We start from the raw sequence: 17,803 nt of genomic DNA, 5'->3' as shown, positions 1-17,803 counted from the left end.
TGCGGATTTTAAATGTTCAAAATAATGAAGCATTGCAGGGCAAGTATTAATCCTCAGATGGCAACATCGTTACTTCAGTTTATGGGTACGTATACATCAACTATTATATTTCTAGTAAAAGAGTCTCGGACTTTAACATCTAACAAAGTATACAAATAAGAAGGACAATATGTCCTAATGGACTGTCTTAATTAATATTTAAAAACTAGAATCAAGGGTATTGCGCAAAGTGACTGAGGTCATAGGTATTATCCAGAGCTATATCTAGTATTTTTCCTTTAAAAATAAATTCAAGCACAAGTTTAATTTTACTGCCGGGATCAAGGATACAAGAAATAAGTGTAACATTTATTTCAGCAATATTTCTCCTCGAGAAATGCAATTAATCAATACTGAGAATCTTCACTCAGCTTCTTACCTTTAAATTAAAAGGAGAGCTCTAATATACAACCAAACACTCCAAATGATACATTAATACAATCTCACCTCCATTTGGGCTTATCAATCAAGGGTCCGAGGCCAACTTAAAATACAAGGATCAATCAAGTAGAAGTGCTCCATTCTCACCACCTATATCACCTCAACTGGACAAAACCGAGTTATTTCTCGTTATTAATGTTATAGCACTATAGTAACCTGTCCATCGCCTTCAAATCTATTTCACAACTCACAAGTCTGTTCAATTAGTATCAATTCTTCATGCCCGGATCTTACCAAGCTTGTCTGATACTGCCTTCATCCTGGGCCGTTCATCAGGATCAGCTCTGGTGCATGCTAGTGCTACATGTAACACCAAGATCACATCCTTCTCGGCACGTGCCTCCCGGAGAATTCCCGCCTCAACCATTTCCGACAATGGACTCGACACGTCGAAACCCTTCCTGACCCTCTTTACTAGTTCCGGCTCATGATCGCCGGACGACGAGGACGTCGGCAAGGGGGATGAGGGCTGCGGTGACTTTCCTGTAACAAGTTGTAGAAGTACTACACCAAAGGAGTAGACGTCAGACTTCTGGGTGAGCCGGCTTCCGGTAGGATGGGCCTCAGGGGCCCAGTAACTGTTGGGCCTAACTGGACCGGGTTTGATGTAAGGAAGTGCGATGAGGCCTGTAGGGACTGTAGACGATGCGGCGGCGGCATCAGAGTTGCCGGCGATATTGATGAGGCGGTTAAGGCCGAGGTCGGCGATGTACGGGTTGTAGTCGCCGTCGAGCAGGATGTTCGACGGGTTGACATCGCCATGCACGAACTTCTTCGGTCTGTAATCGTGGATGTAGGCCAGACCACGGGCTGCGCCTTTGGCTATCTTTAGGCGGATTGACCAGGACAGCGGTGGATGACCGGATCGCCCTGCAAGTCAAATCAATAATTATATCATCAGCTGGAAAATTACCTATCATAGAGATCATTCGCTGGACTTATCCCAGTATTTGTAATTTTGATCTTATCTTCAACAGAGGATTCAGTCATCACATGTAAGTTGTACATCGTTGGGAATTTCGGATTCACTTTAAACTATTTATTCTAAATGAACGACAAACGAAATACTCCGACTGAAAGAACCTTGCTGCTTTAGATTGAGATCAATTTGAAACCAACAATGTTGCTGGTTTTGACCGCCCTTACATAAAGATGATTAGGTACATCGAGATGTCATTGACTATTTAAGAGTTCTCACTTATCCAAATAGGGTAAGTTCATACTAACATTTAACTTTGCCAGACTCTCGTACATAGCGATGCCCTTTGTTTATATATTCTAAGTTTTTTTTTTCGATAAAATATTCTAAGTTAACTTAACAGCTGCTGCTTCTTCTTCTTCTTCTTCTTCTTCTTCTTTTCTTTTTCATATTTTTTTATAGAAAAAAAGCATCTTAGAATTCGTCAAAGAATATGTAAAGCTGAATTAAAAACACTAAAAGTAAGGGAAAATAAATAAATATATACACAAAAACTGAAATTAAGAATCATGGTATCTTGGCAAGTAAGTAACATTTGAGAGGTCTATATCCACTTTAACATCCTTTTCCCTAAAATGCAATTGAGTACATGCTGCCGCGTGTACCCCTGTTCTTATTATTATAATTATTAGCAGCTCTACAAGATTAGGAACTCTCATATCATATGGTATTAATAATTAGCGGTATCAGAATTATTAGCATGATTTCCTATATCCTAAAAAGCCGGCCTAATTTTGGGGTCCGACAGTCCATGCTACACTTCAAATAACGCAGCCAAACGTCATTATATCTTGTAGGGTAGCTCTGCCTCCGTTTCCTCATTTTATGGATTCACGCCCCCCATTTGGTTTATATTCAACTCATTTGGTTTATTTAGTTTGACCAATAACCAGCCAAGTCAAGTTCACTAAGAGCTCGTTTAAAGTTCGACTCAATTAGCTCACTTGTAATTTATCTCTAATAGCTTGTTTTAAGCTCCTTTAGAACTAATAAACTTAAGGATTAAAAACCAAACTATTAGATTTTGTGTAAACTGTAGATAGCATCGTAGTAATACTATTTATTAGAGTTTTTGACCAAATTAGACCTCTTTTTCATTTTTTATATCGAAACAGACTATCTCTTAAATTTATACTAGTCTAATTCACTATAGTCCTAATAAAAACGTTAAACTAATCAGCGTTTTTAAAAACGTTAATCAGTTCAGTATTTTTATCGCTAGACAAATTTTTTTTCTTAACTGATGAAAAATTAAGTTAAAAAAATTTATATACATAAAATGTTGATCAGTTCAGCGTTTAGAACCAGACAAAAACGCTGAAATAATTAGTGTTTTTGTTTAGAGATAAAGTTCAGTATTTTTATTATGGCTACATTAAATTAGATCTCATTTGATAATAAATTTGATGAGTAGTCTATTTCTGTAAAAATATATTGTAACGGGACTAGTTTGGTCAAAAATTCCTACATTGTAGCCCTAATTTGAATTTTTCATAGATAATGGAGGGATAGTAAAATTAATTGTTAAAATGTTTCGTATAACTATCCGGGATATGGATAAGAATCCTAGGATAAAAGAGAGAGACTATAGTTTATACTAACCTCGAAGAGCTGTGGCGAGATTCCCATTGGAAACGAAATCCGTGATAAGGAGCTTCTCCTCCCGGGCCCAGTAGTACGCCCTCAACCTCACCACATTCCGATGCCGCACCCTCCCGATCGCCTTTGCCTCCGCCGCGAACGCCTTCCTCCCCCTCCGCCCTCCTCCTCCGCCTCCCCCGATCCTCCTAACCGCCACCTGCATCCCGTTTGCTATTACCACCTTGTACACGATCCCCTTTCCTCCTCCTCGCCCCAGCACGTACGCCGACGACCCGAACAACTCCTCCAGTTCCACCTCGAAACCCTCGCCGTCGATCGTTACCAAAACCCCTTCTTCTTTTTCCTCCTCTTCTTCTTCCTCTTCCTCCTCCTCCTCCTCCGATCCCTTCTCTTTATCTCTTCGCTTCCACCTCCAATAGACGCATACGATGATGGTCCCCACCATCGCCATCCCTACGGCGTCCGCCGCCGCGATCAGCGCGATCTCGCGGGCGCCAATTCCCTTCTTCCTATTCGTCTTCTTCTTCCTCTCCGCCGCCGGCGCCGGGGAGGTTTTGGCGCCGGAGAGGTTGTTGTGCCGGAGGGTCTCCCCCGAGAAGCGGTTGTAGGAGAGGTTTAGGATTAGGGTTCCGGCGAGGGACTCGAGGTCCGCGGGGAGGGATCCGTTGAATCGGTTGGAGGAGAGGTCGAGTACCTCGAGGCTGGTCATCTCCGGCCATATCCCGGCCGGGATCTCGCCGGAGAGCCGGTTCTCGGAGAGGTCGAGCCGCCGGAGGCTGCGGCACTCGCGGAGGTCTTGGGGGAGGCTGCCGGAGAGGTGGTTCCTGGAGAGGTCGAGTAACCTGAGGCTGGGCAAGCGGAAGATGGCGGCGGGGATTGGGCCATAGAGTCGGTTGCCGTGGAGGACGAGGCGGCGGAGGAAGAGCAGGCGGCCGACCTCCCAGGGGATGTACCCGGAGAGGTTCTTGTTCACGACGGCGACGCCGATGACGCGCGGGGACGTCACGCCGCTGATCGCCGCCGGGCAGACGACGCCCGGCCAGCGGCACGGCTCGGCATCGCGATCCGTCCAGGCGGAGAGGGCGGAAGAGGGGTCGGCGACGACGGCGGATTTGAAAGCGAGGAGCGAGAGGCCGTCCGGCGAGACGGCAAGGGTTCGCCGGATGCCGCCAAATTGCGAGGAGATAAGGTGAAGGATAGATAGGAGTATATAGAGCTTCCTCATGCTACTTGATATATATATATATATATATAGAGAGAGAGAGAGAGAGAGAGAGAGAGAGAGAGAGAGAGAGAGAGCTATGAGAATGGTGGGAAGAGAGGGAGTTATGTTGTGAGAGTATTTAAGAGAGGCATAGTGCTTTTTGAGTTTCTATGCTTCAATTGGTAGCAATGAATTGAGAGGCTACTATGTGAGGGTTTAAGTGTGAGAGAGTGGAGAGAGTGGAAGTATGAGAGGTGGGAGTTTATGGGTAGTTAGAGCTTTGTATTGGAGGGAAGTGAGGTGGAAGTGGAATTTGGCAAGAAGTGGGTCCCTTTGTTAGGAAGAGGAGTACAAGGAAAGCAAAGAGGGGGAAGGGGGGGTATAAAGTAAGGCGAAGTGGACATGCTGTTTGTTTCTTTGTAATTAGGAAGAGATAAAAGGGAGAGGAATGAAAGGTAGAAAGGTAGTTCGGTTGAGTTATTTATGATGCGGCAAGGAAGTGGAGTTTCTGAATTATGTCCGCACTCTTCTAAAGTTGATATTACGTAGTAAACTTGCATTACCAAAAGAAAGGGTACAAAATTAACATCAGTTCTGCCGGAGTGATCGGATACAGTAAAACTTAAAAGATTCCGAGAGCCGAAGTAACCCAAAATGGAGAGAATTCTGAGTCTGGTATATTTTTTATTTTGTCTTAATCGACACGATATATATATATATATATATATACAAAATTAATGCCCAAGTTAGTAATTTTATATTTTATTCTTATGTATTTATGCTTAAAATTATTTTATTTCTATATATTTTAAAAAATTCTTAAATCAGTTGTTATACTTATGACTAAAGTAAAATAGTTAATTTTTTTAAAATGCCGGCAAATTACTAATATAGAGCTATAGCATAATACTTGGTTAAATATAATAAAAAACTAACGGTAGAGGATTTTGTGAACTTATATATGGGATAACATTATAAAACATTATTAAGCGATCATTCATATTTGAAACCTTTTCTATTTCTTAAAAATTTAGAAAGCGGATTCTCTTTGTTATGACCTACTTCTTCTACTTGAATAAATAGGTTGTACGAATCTCTTGCAACATGAGCAGTGGAGGATCCGGCACCACCTGAGGAAAGCTTTCTAAGAAGCAGCAAGGAAACAGGAGAGGGCGAAGAAGGTTGCCTTGATAAGTTGCTCATCTCATCATGTGTAAGGGAGTCAGTCAAGATGGATGGATGGATGGTTGGTTGATGGAGAGTACTCAAAGGCCAAGGAGCTGGATCCCTCCTCGCTACCTCTAAAAGCCGGACGGACTGGTTGCTTGGAGTTTCCCCAAGAATATTATTTCGATCACCAGAAGCAACCAAGAAGGCAGCAGAGGGTGTTTCAAAGCGAAGGGACATAGTGGAACGGAAACGTACAGTCGTCAAGAAACTTTGTTATGAGATACTTACCAACATAATGAGAAGGTAGGTGGGAGGTGGGAGGTGAGTGGAGAGAGGGTAAGAAAATCAACATAACATCTTCTTCTTTTTTACTTCCCTTTCATAATTTTTTTTTAAAGATAAATGTAAATTAAGTGTGTCTATAATTTATTTTATTGTTTAATTATAAAATGTAATGATTACTTTAAATAATTTGTGTTTGGTTGTAAAATATATTTTTTATGAGTAAGTATTTCTCATACACAAAATAAGTCCCATATAATATGTAATATTTTGGTTATCTATTCGAAACTAATCAGTTAAGGTGATATTTCGATAAAACTATTGCAATTTTGGTCATTTTGGTCTTTATATTATCTTTCTAAAGCTTTTTAAACACCTAAAATATAAAAGAAAGTGAGAAAGATTGAGGTAAAATTAAGAAGCACAAGCTTGAGCCGGAGCTCGGCTCGGTTTGGCTTGAGCTAAGCCGAACCTAAGCCTTTTTTTAAGGTTTAATTTGAATTTCGAGTTGAGCTTAAGCTAAAGTCGGCTCACTCAAACTCAACTTAAATATAATATTAATAAATATTATATTTGTAATAAATATATATTATATATACATATATTTATAACCATTAGATTTTTGATGGAATGGCTGCCATGTATCTAACCTTAACTCTAAATCTAATAAAATTCTCAACAATAAATCCAACCTCTTTCTTCTCCTCTTCATCTTTCTCCTCCATCAACCATGACCGGAATCGGATAAAAAATTTCTATCCTATTCGGGTACGGATATAATTTTTGAAAAAAAATCGGATACGAGTCGGATATATTTTTCCGAATATTTTTCGGATTCGGATACGGATATCGGATATTCGTTTACCCGCATATTTTTTTAAATGATTTACAGTTTTTAGTTTGCCTATTTAAATAATAAATATTAATATTATTACTAATAATACGTTATATATTATTTATAGAGATTAATTTCTCTAATTTTATATATTTAACATACATAAAAATTATTTATTGTAAAACCCTTAATAATTTTGTATTAATTATATCTAAATAAAATATTATAATTATTTTAAATTCAATTATTATCCGTTTAAGATCCGATCCTCTATTCGAAAATTATCAGTAATCCGTTTAGTTAGGATATGGTTTTAAATTTTGCTATCCATCCAATATCCGTATCTAAACTAAAAATATGGATCCACTCCGCATCTTCACGGAGAATTCAATTTCACCGGGCCAATCCGTATCTGATTCGTTTTCACTCCATCTTTTCTCTCCTCTCTCAAACCCTACTCGCCGTGACATCATCGTCTTTATTATCCCTTTTGCTCCAATCATCTACATCGTATCAGTTTCACTGCTTCCACTACCTAAACCCCCACCATCACTTCAAATAAATCACTTTAGCTAGCATACAACAATTATATTTAGAAATTTTCAGCGGACAAAGAAATTTCAATATTTTTTCTAGACTATTAACTTAACCAACTTTAGGTTAAAATGTAATTTATGATTCTTTTTAAGGAATAAAAAGCAGAAGAGATTAGTCTAAGATCCAGACAACATATAATCCACGATCATCACATAATTAACGATGTTATTTATGTAAAGAAAAATTTTACTTAGACCCTTTGACTATTATCTTTTTTCACATACACCCTTTAATTCTTTTTGCCCTGAAAAGAAAAAAAAATTTCCCCTTTTATGTTAATATATATTTTAAGCTCTTTTTCCATACCTTTCATATCTATCTATCTTTCTAAGATAGAGATCTAACAGTTGACATACTTAAGGATATAATATGAATACTAAAAATTTAACTGTTATAACCGGTTTAATATATGATTATTTATGTACCTTTCTAAAATTAATATATATATATATATATATATATACCCTTGTCGATGACTATTTAATGAGTTCTTGTGAACGTAGACCCTCAATTTTTTTTCATTTGTCCATATCCTTTTAGATATAAATTATAAATTATCTTCTTCAATCAAGGGCTAATCATATATATCATATTTAAACCTAAGAAAGAGAAATCTTAACAAAGAAAAAAAAATACTTCACCGAAAACTAATTTATGGGTTCTATGTGTTAAAAAAATAAAATATTACTATATATATGAAAGCAATAGTTCAGTGGTTGTAAGACAAACTATTCCTTCATAAAAGTTCCCCAAATATAAAATCTGCGTCACTGAAACAAAGAGAGTTGGAACGAAAGCGAAGAGACTTGCACAGAAAAAGATGCGATTTGACGGTGGCCCCCGGCGACGAGTAGATAGAGTTGGAGTTTACTGATAAAGAATGCAGTAAGATGTTTAGATCAATCACTTTCATTTGCATATATCCTGTTTGTTCTCTGACGTTACTCTTTTGGAGCTTTTCGCCTGCAATTATGGCTCTAATGATCTTCTCTAGCTAATGCTTATATGGTCCCAAACTCCCAACTGCAAGGGTTCGTCTACATGCAGATGCTATCTTTGCTTTCTTACTGTTAGATCTTTTGTGCAATGGACATTGCATGTGAGAGAGTTGGTGTGATGCAGGGATTGCATGCACTTGTGGTTACTACTGCAGGAATTTAAGTAACTTCCTTTTGGAAACATCTCAAAGATTCAGACCAAGTTGTAATTGGTACATTTTTTTTCTTTTTTCATTTTTGCAAATGTTAGAACCGATATGGTTCTTTTTTAAATTTTTAAGAGAGTTTTAATGCTCGCATTTAAAATTACGTATGGTATATATTAGTATACTGACATTTAATATGATAGAGATAAATTATGCTTCGACAAATTGAGGGGACAACTACTGTGGCACTAGTAACTAGTTGCTGATAAAAATACCCAAATTCTGCTGTCATGAAAGATATCCAAAGATTGTTGCGTAATTGTAGAGGCAAGTGTTGGTGTTTGTTTCTTGTCTTACCTATTTCTTGATTGCGTTGTTTTGTGGAGCTCCACAGTTTTCTCAGTTTGAAGAACATTTTTTTTTTTTTTTGGTTCAGAAAGATTGCAGATTTGTCAGGATAGAAGCACAGCAAATGAAGAATAGAGAGATCTTGGTGTGCATGGATGGAAGCATCCAAAACAAATTACTTGTAAGTAGAATTCCCTTGTGTTTCTGAAGAAGAGAAGAGAGGGAAAAATGGAGGTGATTTTTTTTTAATTTTTATTAAAAGTAACTCATTAGGGACTTTTTATTGGTTCGAATATCTTGCTATTACTATCATATATTAAATATTCTTACTGAGATAATAGTTTGAATATCTATTGGGATAAATGTAGAATTAAAGAATATAAAAATTAGTAGGAAGAATTGAAACAAAAATTATATAATTATGAGGGTAAAACCATAGGTAACTAACAAATTTTAAAAAATATGGCATTGAATAAAATTTAGTATTTCTTTCTAGATTTTATAAGATGAGATTAGTTAGAATTAACCAAGTGTGTTGACTTTCTATATTTTTTATAGAGAATTTTACAAGTCACACTCTGGAATTTACCTATTATATGATTCACATTTTGTCTTTATAAATTTTATATTTTATTTCCTTATTTTTTTCCTATAATATTTATTTAATATTATAATATTATTTTGACTAACTATCATCTCTCTGCTCTCCATCATCTTCCTTCTCCAACCATCTCCTCCTCTTTACTAATCCCATAGGATAAATGAGAGAGAATGAGAGGATAAAGGAGATAAAAGTAATTTAAATATTTTATAAAATATTTAGTATGATATAATATGATACTCTTTTGCCTTTCACATTAACCTAGGGTGTTAAATAAAAATTATTAAAAAAAATCAGGTTACAAAATTTTTAAAGACGAGATGTGAATCATAAAATAAATAAAATATAGAGTATGATTGAAAAAACTCTTTTTTTTTATGGTCAAACCTAATAAACCCACATGGGAGGAGTTTTCTTTAGAAAATTTCCTAAAAAACAATCCCTGAATATACTTTTATTATGCTCTCCCTCCTCTCACACTTTACAATAACAAAATCATCTCAATGGCATTTTTCTTTGAGAGTATTCATCACTTTGAATGAACCAAAGATGGTGTGTTGAAAATACCTATAAGGTGGAAATTTGCAAATATGCTAAACAGAAGAAAGGAAACTGAATAAAATGAACAATAAATCATTGTCAAAAAACCTGGTGACTTAAGTCATCAAAACACTGTCAGAATATACTTTTACCAACAAAGTAGTAGTACCTCATCTATCCATATTAAAGATGCTCTCCAATCAAAGAGGGCATGTCCACCATACTAGTCCAATATATCACATGATTGATAACCCAAACCTAAAGCAATTGCCATTTGCTAAGCATACATAATGTTCTTTGATAGCACCAATACAAATCAAGAAGATCCTTTTCTTCAAACTATTGAGAATAAAATGTCCTCAAAACACTTCATTCTTGGATGCTTCAAACCATCATGTCCATGATTAGTGCAGATCATCAATTCAAATATCATGCTAAAATATTAAGTCTTCCCCATTAAGGTAAATCTGAATAAACACATGGAAAGCATTAAGCTATAAAACTTTCGGCATTTAAATTGCAAAATTTTGTACTCTCATCAATCTCCTAAACAAAAATGTGTCAGAGCTGCAGTTCACTGATTTGAATGAATAATTAACAAGGCAGCGTCATTTTGATCAAGTTATTTACCCAATACCTCTGCCAGGACATTTAGGCTACATGAAAAAACCAAGCCATTATGTCTCAAACAAGAATAATCTCTTGGGTGAGCCAAATGCAATTACAGACTACTAAATTAGTAACATTAGCAGATGTAAAGATCTCATGCTCATGGAATGTGAGATGACATGAATTATAACTACCATTGCATCAAAATGGCTTCAAAATATGAAAGCATTTTCAAAGAGAGAAAAAGAACAAATCAGCAAATTCACAGTCAATGTTGGATCTGGATAGGCTAAAATTCTCTAGCTACAACTTGTTAGCAGTAGAATGAGCCCTCAAGCTGGTGGAGCTTCAGCCATTTCCTGTTCAACAGTAGCCAACTGAACAGGGTAATACTTGTAGTGCAGCTCACCAACATCATCACCAGAGAGCTTCTTCCATCGATCAGGTCTAACATAATATACTGCAAGAAAGAAATGATGGACAGCATAAGCAGTGTCGACCCTACCATTATCTATATACCAACCATGACATTGATCAGTAAGGCCTTTAATAGTGTTGCGCAGACTTTCAATGAAAATTTCAAGAGCCAGGTCAGGAATAGGAAAAGCTGATAGAAATTTATCAAGTTAGCTGAATCGACGTCACTAAAGGCACGCTTATCTTATTCTTCCACATAATCTTGTGTTGCATGTTGACTGTATTCCTGTTAATGAAGCAGTATGTAAAGGCACCACTAAGTACATATAATGCAGGTGCAGCGGTACGTATACTGTTATATCATTTTGCAGTAATGCAGTACTGTCCTCCAGGGACATGGAATTCTTAAAGGTACCAAGGATGATGTAATTCAGAAAATGGCATGCCATACATAATACAGCCACAAGCAATTCAACCACAGGTTTATCTGAATAAGTGCTCTAACCATGACCAGCTATATAATGCAATCATGTAAAATACTAAAATTACATGCTATGACAGGATTATCAAAAAGGTGATTTAAGAAGTTCACTCAAAGTTGGAATTAGAAGGACCACACACCACTGGCAACACCACCACTGGCTCCATCACGAAATGTTGCATGATAAATAGCACAGCGTGCTAGCTCAGCAGCTTCCTCAATTGACAAGTCAGGACGATAACTATAACCAAAAAAGAATGCATAAGTTCCTACAATTGAACTTTCCAATCCATCATAAAAGAATAATGAAAAGGCATTACCCATCATCCAGGATGCCGTAAGCATATGGGGATCAGGACCCAACAGAAAAGCGGGTTCCTTTGAGCCTTCCTCCTTCACTGTCAGCATAGTACAGACCAGGCTCCTAAGAGAAAAAGGGCAATCACAAGAGAGATAGTTGAAGTGAAACAAATAATCATCTGATAGTAGAAAACTACACACCTTCTCATCCCATCCAACGATCATCGTCCCAACAGAGAGACACATCCCACGATATGAATATAGTATATTAGCCAAAAGCTTGGAAGCACCTGTAACTGATTCTCCGCTTGTTTGACAATTCATGGAGCCGGCACTGAAAGTAGGAAAGCCAGAGAAAAATTCTTGCAGTTAATTCATAATTATATCTCCAAGATTTCTAAGAAACACAAATAACAGTGGATCCAAAGTGCATAAGGAGGGCCAGTAACATATGAATTTTTCAAGAAGCAAATGCATATCTAACCTTGACTCCCAAATTTTGATGCCAAAATTGACAGTCAGCAGCCCCTCCAGCCAGTGTGCCAAGCATATAAGGATTAATCTCGATTATTTTTTAACAGACTGAGAAGCTGCAGAAAAGAAAAATGGATTAATGATGCAGTAAGGGAGAAAAAGAGAGGACACAAATACTCCAGCTAAATGCCGATTTGCAGATGAAGTGCCAATACTCATTCACTGCCATAGAAAAGCCACTTCTTAAAGCTGTAAAGTATATTCTTCCGTGCTGACACAGAAAACTCCGCCCCACTAGATTATTTTGGAACTTTACTTATAAATGTTCTTGTTGCAAAAATTTTTTTTTGATAAAAGGCAAAGAGCCCTGTTTCCTTCTTGTTGCAGTTGAATGTGAAAAGATGCAATCTGATTGACTGATTCTAAGAATTAGTGCAACAACTACAAGCTATGCGAGTCGCCTGTTGAGAGTAATAAATCTACAAAACTTTTGACAAAATAAAAACTTAATTACTAAGAAAGAAAAATTCAGTTAGGTGCACTGGGAGAGTTCTTTACAATAAGAAACAAATTTTGCAGAAACGAATATAATCTAACAAATTTAACTTAAGATTGAACTCATCAAAGCAATTTAACAAATAGTGCTCCCTTATGCCGATTTGCTTCGGAATGAGATTTTACATATGTGTGTGCGCGTGACTTGTGTGTACATATGTATGTACATATTTGTGTGTGTGTGCATGCAACTTGTGTGTATGTAGGTATGTACATATGTATTGTGTATATGCATGTGTTTATATATAAATTTTTCAGTCCAAAAAAGATGTGGCTAGCCATTAGCTTATAAATGGTACGAGTGCACTAAAAGAAGCATCAAAAGCTCCCCTCCTTTTCATTTTATGCATAATTTGATGTTTGGCTTCACAGAATTTTTCATCTTAGAAAAGGCATCTTACACATATTTTGTGGTCCTTGTATCCAATATTTTTCAAAGGAGACACAAATAGTAAAATACATATTTTTCTCGGCTTTAGGTCGCATACATCAAAACACTTCCCACACTACTAAATTCATCAACATTTCTAGTTTTTTTGACATTTCGAATGCAATCACTTCAAGTAGAAACCACATTCCCCTTTCTCATTCTTCTTATTTCTACATCCAATTTCCAACCTACGCAAATAAGATTTTACATCTACAACATGGCACGCTAAAAAGTCCCAAACCAGACATCTTATACACCCAAGAAACTTTCTAGGGTTTATATCTCATGTCCCTTATCCTAAACACCAATTAAAATTTTTACAAAAAAACTTATCAACAATTGCGTCTCAGGTTAAACAAACAAGGCAAATCTTGATCAATAGTCCACTTATGACGTAATAAATCTTACATATATATCCTCCCATGCTAGCTCTAGAATCCGCAGCAACAATGACACCCTCGTTAAAAATGAATGCTAGCGGCGGCGTCCCCTTCGCCAGCTTCACCACCTGAACGGCGTCCTCCTGGAATCGATCAAACTGCTCCAAGGCAAAAATAAAAAGAAAAGGGACAAAAATTACGCATCGTTTCATCGACTTGTTCATCGCACAAAGATGAACCAAATCGAGAAGCTCCAAGATCCAAAATGGAGTTGGCTCACGTCGGAGCATGCCGGGAGATCGAAGGAACAGGAGGCTAAGAGGCCACCATCGACGGTGGGTAGCGTCAAGAGGGATCCGAAGCCGGTAGCGTCGAGCTTCATGGTATTGTCAAGACTTCGAAGAAAGAGCGAAAGCGAGACAACGAAATGGTAATATTGTCAACACCCGTACCGAGAGACTACGGAAGGAAGAGACTGAAATAGGTATGGGTGGAAACAGATCGGGTGGTGGGAAATTCACATCCGCATCCGCCTCTCTCTATCCCGGACGTCTTTGGGAGACATTTGCATTTAAAACCCTGTATTTGAGCCTATTTGCGGTTTGCACCCTTTATTTTCAATATTTGCAAATGAAGTATGTGGATAAAAACACCAGGTTAACACTAAAAAGATTTGAGCAGATAGCTTAGAAAAGATAATATTTAATCAACTACAAATTTTTATTACTTCTTTCTTATTTTTCTTTTTTTTATTTATAACTTACACCATTTTTTTTATTTATAAATTACGTCATATAATTTAACGAATATGTGCAAAAGACACATTGTTATTATCTATTAGTTAAACTTAACTAAACATGTAATTTAAGTTAATAATACTAAGAAGATTATAAAAATACCATCAATCAAGTTATATTTATTTAACATATACTAATTCAACCAAACCCAACTAAACTAAGTCAGTTAAATCCAACCTATATTGAATATTCTCACAATGTGTTTAAATCTAATTCAGAATATTTTCTGTACTTATTCGTTAAATCATATGACTTGATTTATAAATAGTAAAAATATAGAATGCAAACAGTAATTTCGTTAAAAGACAAGGTGTTATATGCAAATTAAAAAAAAAAATTAGATTAAAATGTCATTCCTTCCTTCTCATTGATTTTTTAGGCATGGGATTATATTTTCTTCTTTTAAGCAAGAAACCGAAGTACTAGAGAAAGAGCAAATTAGCTAAGATAAGGTTGGGTATAATTGGGATGAGAATTTTTTTATAATTTTTTTTAGTTAATCTAAGAGAGACTCTATTTATAAATATTGAAAATAAAAGTATAAACCACAAACAGGTTAAAAGGAAGTAAATATAAATTTTCTTTTTTTAAGATTAAATATATTTTATCCCATGTAATTTAGATTAAAATTATTTCATCTCTCTACACATTTAACTACATTTTAAATATAAATATTGTTAACGGATATGATAAAATGACTTAAATAGGCTTCACAAAAATACTGATCAGTTCAACATTTTTATCATCAAATATTTTTCCAACTAAAAACTAAGATAAAAAGATTTATATACATAAAATGCTAATTAGTTTATTAGTCCATTTTTAAAATAAAAAAAATTAGAACAGAGCTAGCTTGGTCCAAAACTCCGCTATAGTGTTCTATGTAATAGTAAAATGTTAAGTGAATATTATTTAAGAAGATTATAGGTCTTTTTAGAAGAAAAAAATTATTTGACGGTGATAAAAAAAAAATCATCCCCATTTGTATTGGGGCTATTTATCTTAGCTCGAGAACTTTACAAATCGAAGTCAACACAGCATATTCTCAACTCTCCTTATTAAAGTAGAATCATAACTCCTAATTGACGCCTAAGCGTCTCTAGTATGCATTCTCTAATATGCTATCATTATATAATAATTTTAATATAATTTCTATTTCTCACGCCTTTCATGAGATTAATCAAGTTGAACACTGATTAGCCTCAATTGCTAAATTTTAGCATTTTCTGGTCCACTGGGATGTGTCTGCAACCAATGAGCTGAATGATATTTTTGTATAGGGACATGTTAAGTTCCTCTTATGCCAAATGTGTATATAGGGCTGTCAAAATAAACGAGCAGCTCGGATAATATAGGGGGTTTTACTCAAAAACTCAAAAAATATTGAGTATAGATAAGCATATGGAAAGATAATAATTATATTAAGATGATGTGATCTGAGCCTAATCGAATCATCTCATGGGAGCATTACGTTCGCTAGGTCGAACAGGTTATTTAGGTTTAGTTGTTACTATCTTTAAAGGACTTCTAATTTTGGGCTTAGGTGGTCGAATGCCTACCTTCACAATTCTATAGGTCATTTGAAGCTCGTCAGTCGAGAGCAATCTTAATTGAGGCCAATGACATTCAACATTCAAACGCTCGAACTCAATCAATATTCATTGAGACATTTGATCGCCTAACCGACAATATCTGAAATGCCCGAATCGATATCAACCTTCATCGAGACATTGGATCACCTAGCTAACAACATTGAAATGCTTGATCCCGAGGGCACTTTTAATAAGGTAAGGCATTTGAACGCCCGAACGTTGATTTTAGTCTCATTAGGTTATTCAGAATTAGGGATTAATTAATTTTGTTCGTTTTCAACCTTCTCCTACCTCTTGTCTCTCGATCTCATTCTTTCTCGTTCTCTCAAGCTAAGGTCATCACCTACTAAGGTCGTTGCCGTCCTCCCTAGACTCTTAGGGTTAGTCATTTCTCTCTTATATTTCCTTCTAACTCTTAGATCCATGACTTCCATCATCACTTTCACCGTCTTTCACTCCGTCACCCATATTATTATCACCATCTATCCACCATCTTAACTCATACTAGGTCGGGATATAATATAAGACCCCTTAAACTATTGCTATTTTCATATGACACCTCTTCATCTTTTATTTTTGTACATATTGATCCTTGAACAATGGAAAACATCTTACCCCCTTAAAAGTATTAATAAAAAACATCAAATGAATTATTTTATTCTTTATCTTATTTTTCTTTCCTCCAATATAAAAATTAAATAATAACAGTCAAGGGTTAAGTTAAGTGAGCATTTTGTTTTTCAAAGGCAAGTGGTCTTTTTAGAAGGGAAAAGAAAACACCATAATGTAATATCCACATAAAAACAGTTCAGAGAATCTTACAATATAAATGCTGGCTATGGGGTTCGAACCCATGCGCACTTATGTGCAGAAGATCTTAAGTCTTCCCCCTTAACCACTCGGGCAAACCAGCTTGCTGAATCAATATTTCATAATATAAATTTGAGTTGTCTTTGAAAGTAAACTAACTGTTATTCAACAAATTAGGTTTTTAGGGTGTGTTTAACTGGAGCATAGGGGGAGGAGGAATAAGGTATCTATATGCTTTGAGACCTCGTTAGAACTACTAATCTCATCCTCAAATTTTAGTTCACTATTTGATCAATTTATACGTGATTTAGGAATAGAATTACTAAATATAATAACATTATTACTCTCTATAAAAAAGTTAATGATATGTCTTATTTTTTAAACTAAAGTTGATTTGCTCTGACTCAGAGTATTTGGTAACTTTACATGGCATCATAATATATGGTGTTGATTTCCTGCCCCGCTCAAGTAACTTGAATTATATTTAATAGTCTTCTGTCATATTGAAAAGCCCGTCTAGCTCAGTTGGTAGAGCGCAAGGCTCTTAACCTTGTGGTCGTGGGTTCGAGCCCCACGGTGGGCGCTTTTTTTATTCAATAATAAAATTGTTTTCTTTCCGCAGTATTTCTCTCTTTTTTGGAGAACTTGATACTAGATCAATGTTATTATTATCTATTATGTATGATTTGATTTGTATATTTAAAAGTGAGAATTTTCTTTTCACCCATGAATTATTGTCCATTTTTATAATGACTTCTTAAACTTTTTCTTAGTATACACTGACCCTTTGAATTAGCAAAAATATTATACTTGACTCTTTCTATTAAGATTTTGTTACCTATTTCTATCCATAAAATGTCACGTGGTAATCATGTGATAGATATATGACAATTTACCCTCATATGCATATACAAATCACATGCAAGTCAAGTGAAAATTTTAGGTGGACAAAAATACCCCTCCTCCTCAACTCCATCAACCTCTCCTCGTGTACATGGCGTCTATTGCTGCCCTTATCTTCCTCACCGTCTCTCTTTTTCTCTAAGCCCGGTGTCGTCGTTGCCCTCCTCTCCATTCCCTTTGTTCTCATCTCTCCTATTTCTCTCTCCAAATGCCTTGTAAAGCCTATCTTTATCACATCTAAATCTAAAAGATCATTCTTCTCTCCAAGACCTC

At 36.0% G+C, this 17,803-nt stretch overlaps 1 protein-coding gene, 1 long non-coding RNA gene, 2 other non-coding genes and 1 pseudogene across 4 annotated transcripts; 2 read left to right on the top strand and 3 right to left on the bottom strand.

Annotated features, from left to right (window-relative positions):
- Positions 1 to 419: 419 nt before the first annotated feature.
- LOC140798270 (uncharacterized) lies at positions 420 to 4,368 on the bottom strand. Its single transcript, XM_073152076.1, has 2 exons — positions 3,062 to 4,368; positions 420 to 1,350 (listed from the first exon to the last, which is right to left on the bottom strand). The coding sequence occupies exons 1-2, from the start codon at positions 4,284 to 4,286 to the stop codon at positions 698 to 700; spliced, it is 1,878 nt and encodes a 625-aa protein (XP_073008177.1). The 5' UTR covers positions 4,287 to 4,368; the 3' UTR covers positions 420 to 697.
- On the top strand, positions 3,518 to 5,941 carry LOC140798271 (uncharacterized). Its single transcript, XR_012110809.1, has 2 exons — positions 3,518 to 4,250; positions 5,349 to 5,941. It is a non-coding gene; the product is annotated as an uncharacterized lncRNA (long non-coding RNA).
- A 4,634-nt stretch (positions 5,942 to 10,575) lies between these two features.
- LOC140797835 (proteasome subunit beta type-5-like) lies at positions 10,576 to 13,866 on the bottom strand (annotated as a pseudogene).
- A 2,781-nt stretch (positions 13,867 to 16,647) lies between these two features.
- On the bottom strand, positions 16,648 to 16,730 carry TRNAL-UAA (transfer RNA leucine (anticodon UAA)). Its single transcript has one exon. It is a non-coding gene; the product is annotated as a tRNA-Leu (tRNA).
- Positions 16,731 to 17,137: 407 nt separating this feature from the next.
- TRNAK-CUU (transfer RNA lysine (anticodon CUU)) lies at positions 17,138 to 17,210 on the top strand. Its single transcript has one exon. It is a non-coding gene; the product is annotated as a tRNA-Lys (tRNA).
- The last annotated feature ends 593 nt before the right edge of the window (positions 17,211 to 17,803 follow it).

Source organism: Typha latifolia, chromosome 11 (genome assembly GCF_019914945.1).
Source record: "Typha latifolia isolate L0001 chromosome 11, TyphaL0001v2, whole genome shotgun sequence".
Taxonomy (NCBI): domain Eukaryota; kingdom Viridiplantae; phylum Streptophyta; class Magnoliopsida; order Poales; family Typhaceae; genus Typha; species Typha latifolia.
The sequence above is the reverse complement of the archived record's forward strand: the minus strand, read 5'-3'. Positions and strand labels throughout refer to the sequence as shown.

Excerpts from the sequence above, each read along its gene's own strand:
- LOC140798270 (XM_073152076.1), bottom strand. The coding sequence starts at position 4,286 with ATGAGGAAGCTCTATATACTCCTATCTATCCTTCACCTTATCTCCTCG. Across the intron at positions 1,351-3,061 it reads TCTCGCCACAGCTCTTCGAG|GGCGATCCGGTCATCCACCG; the intron begins GTTAGTATAAAC and ends TTTGACTTGCAG.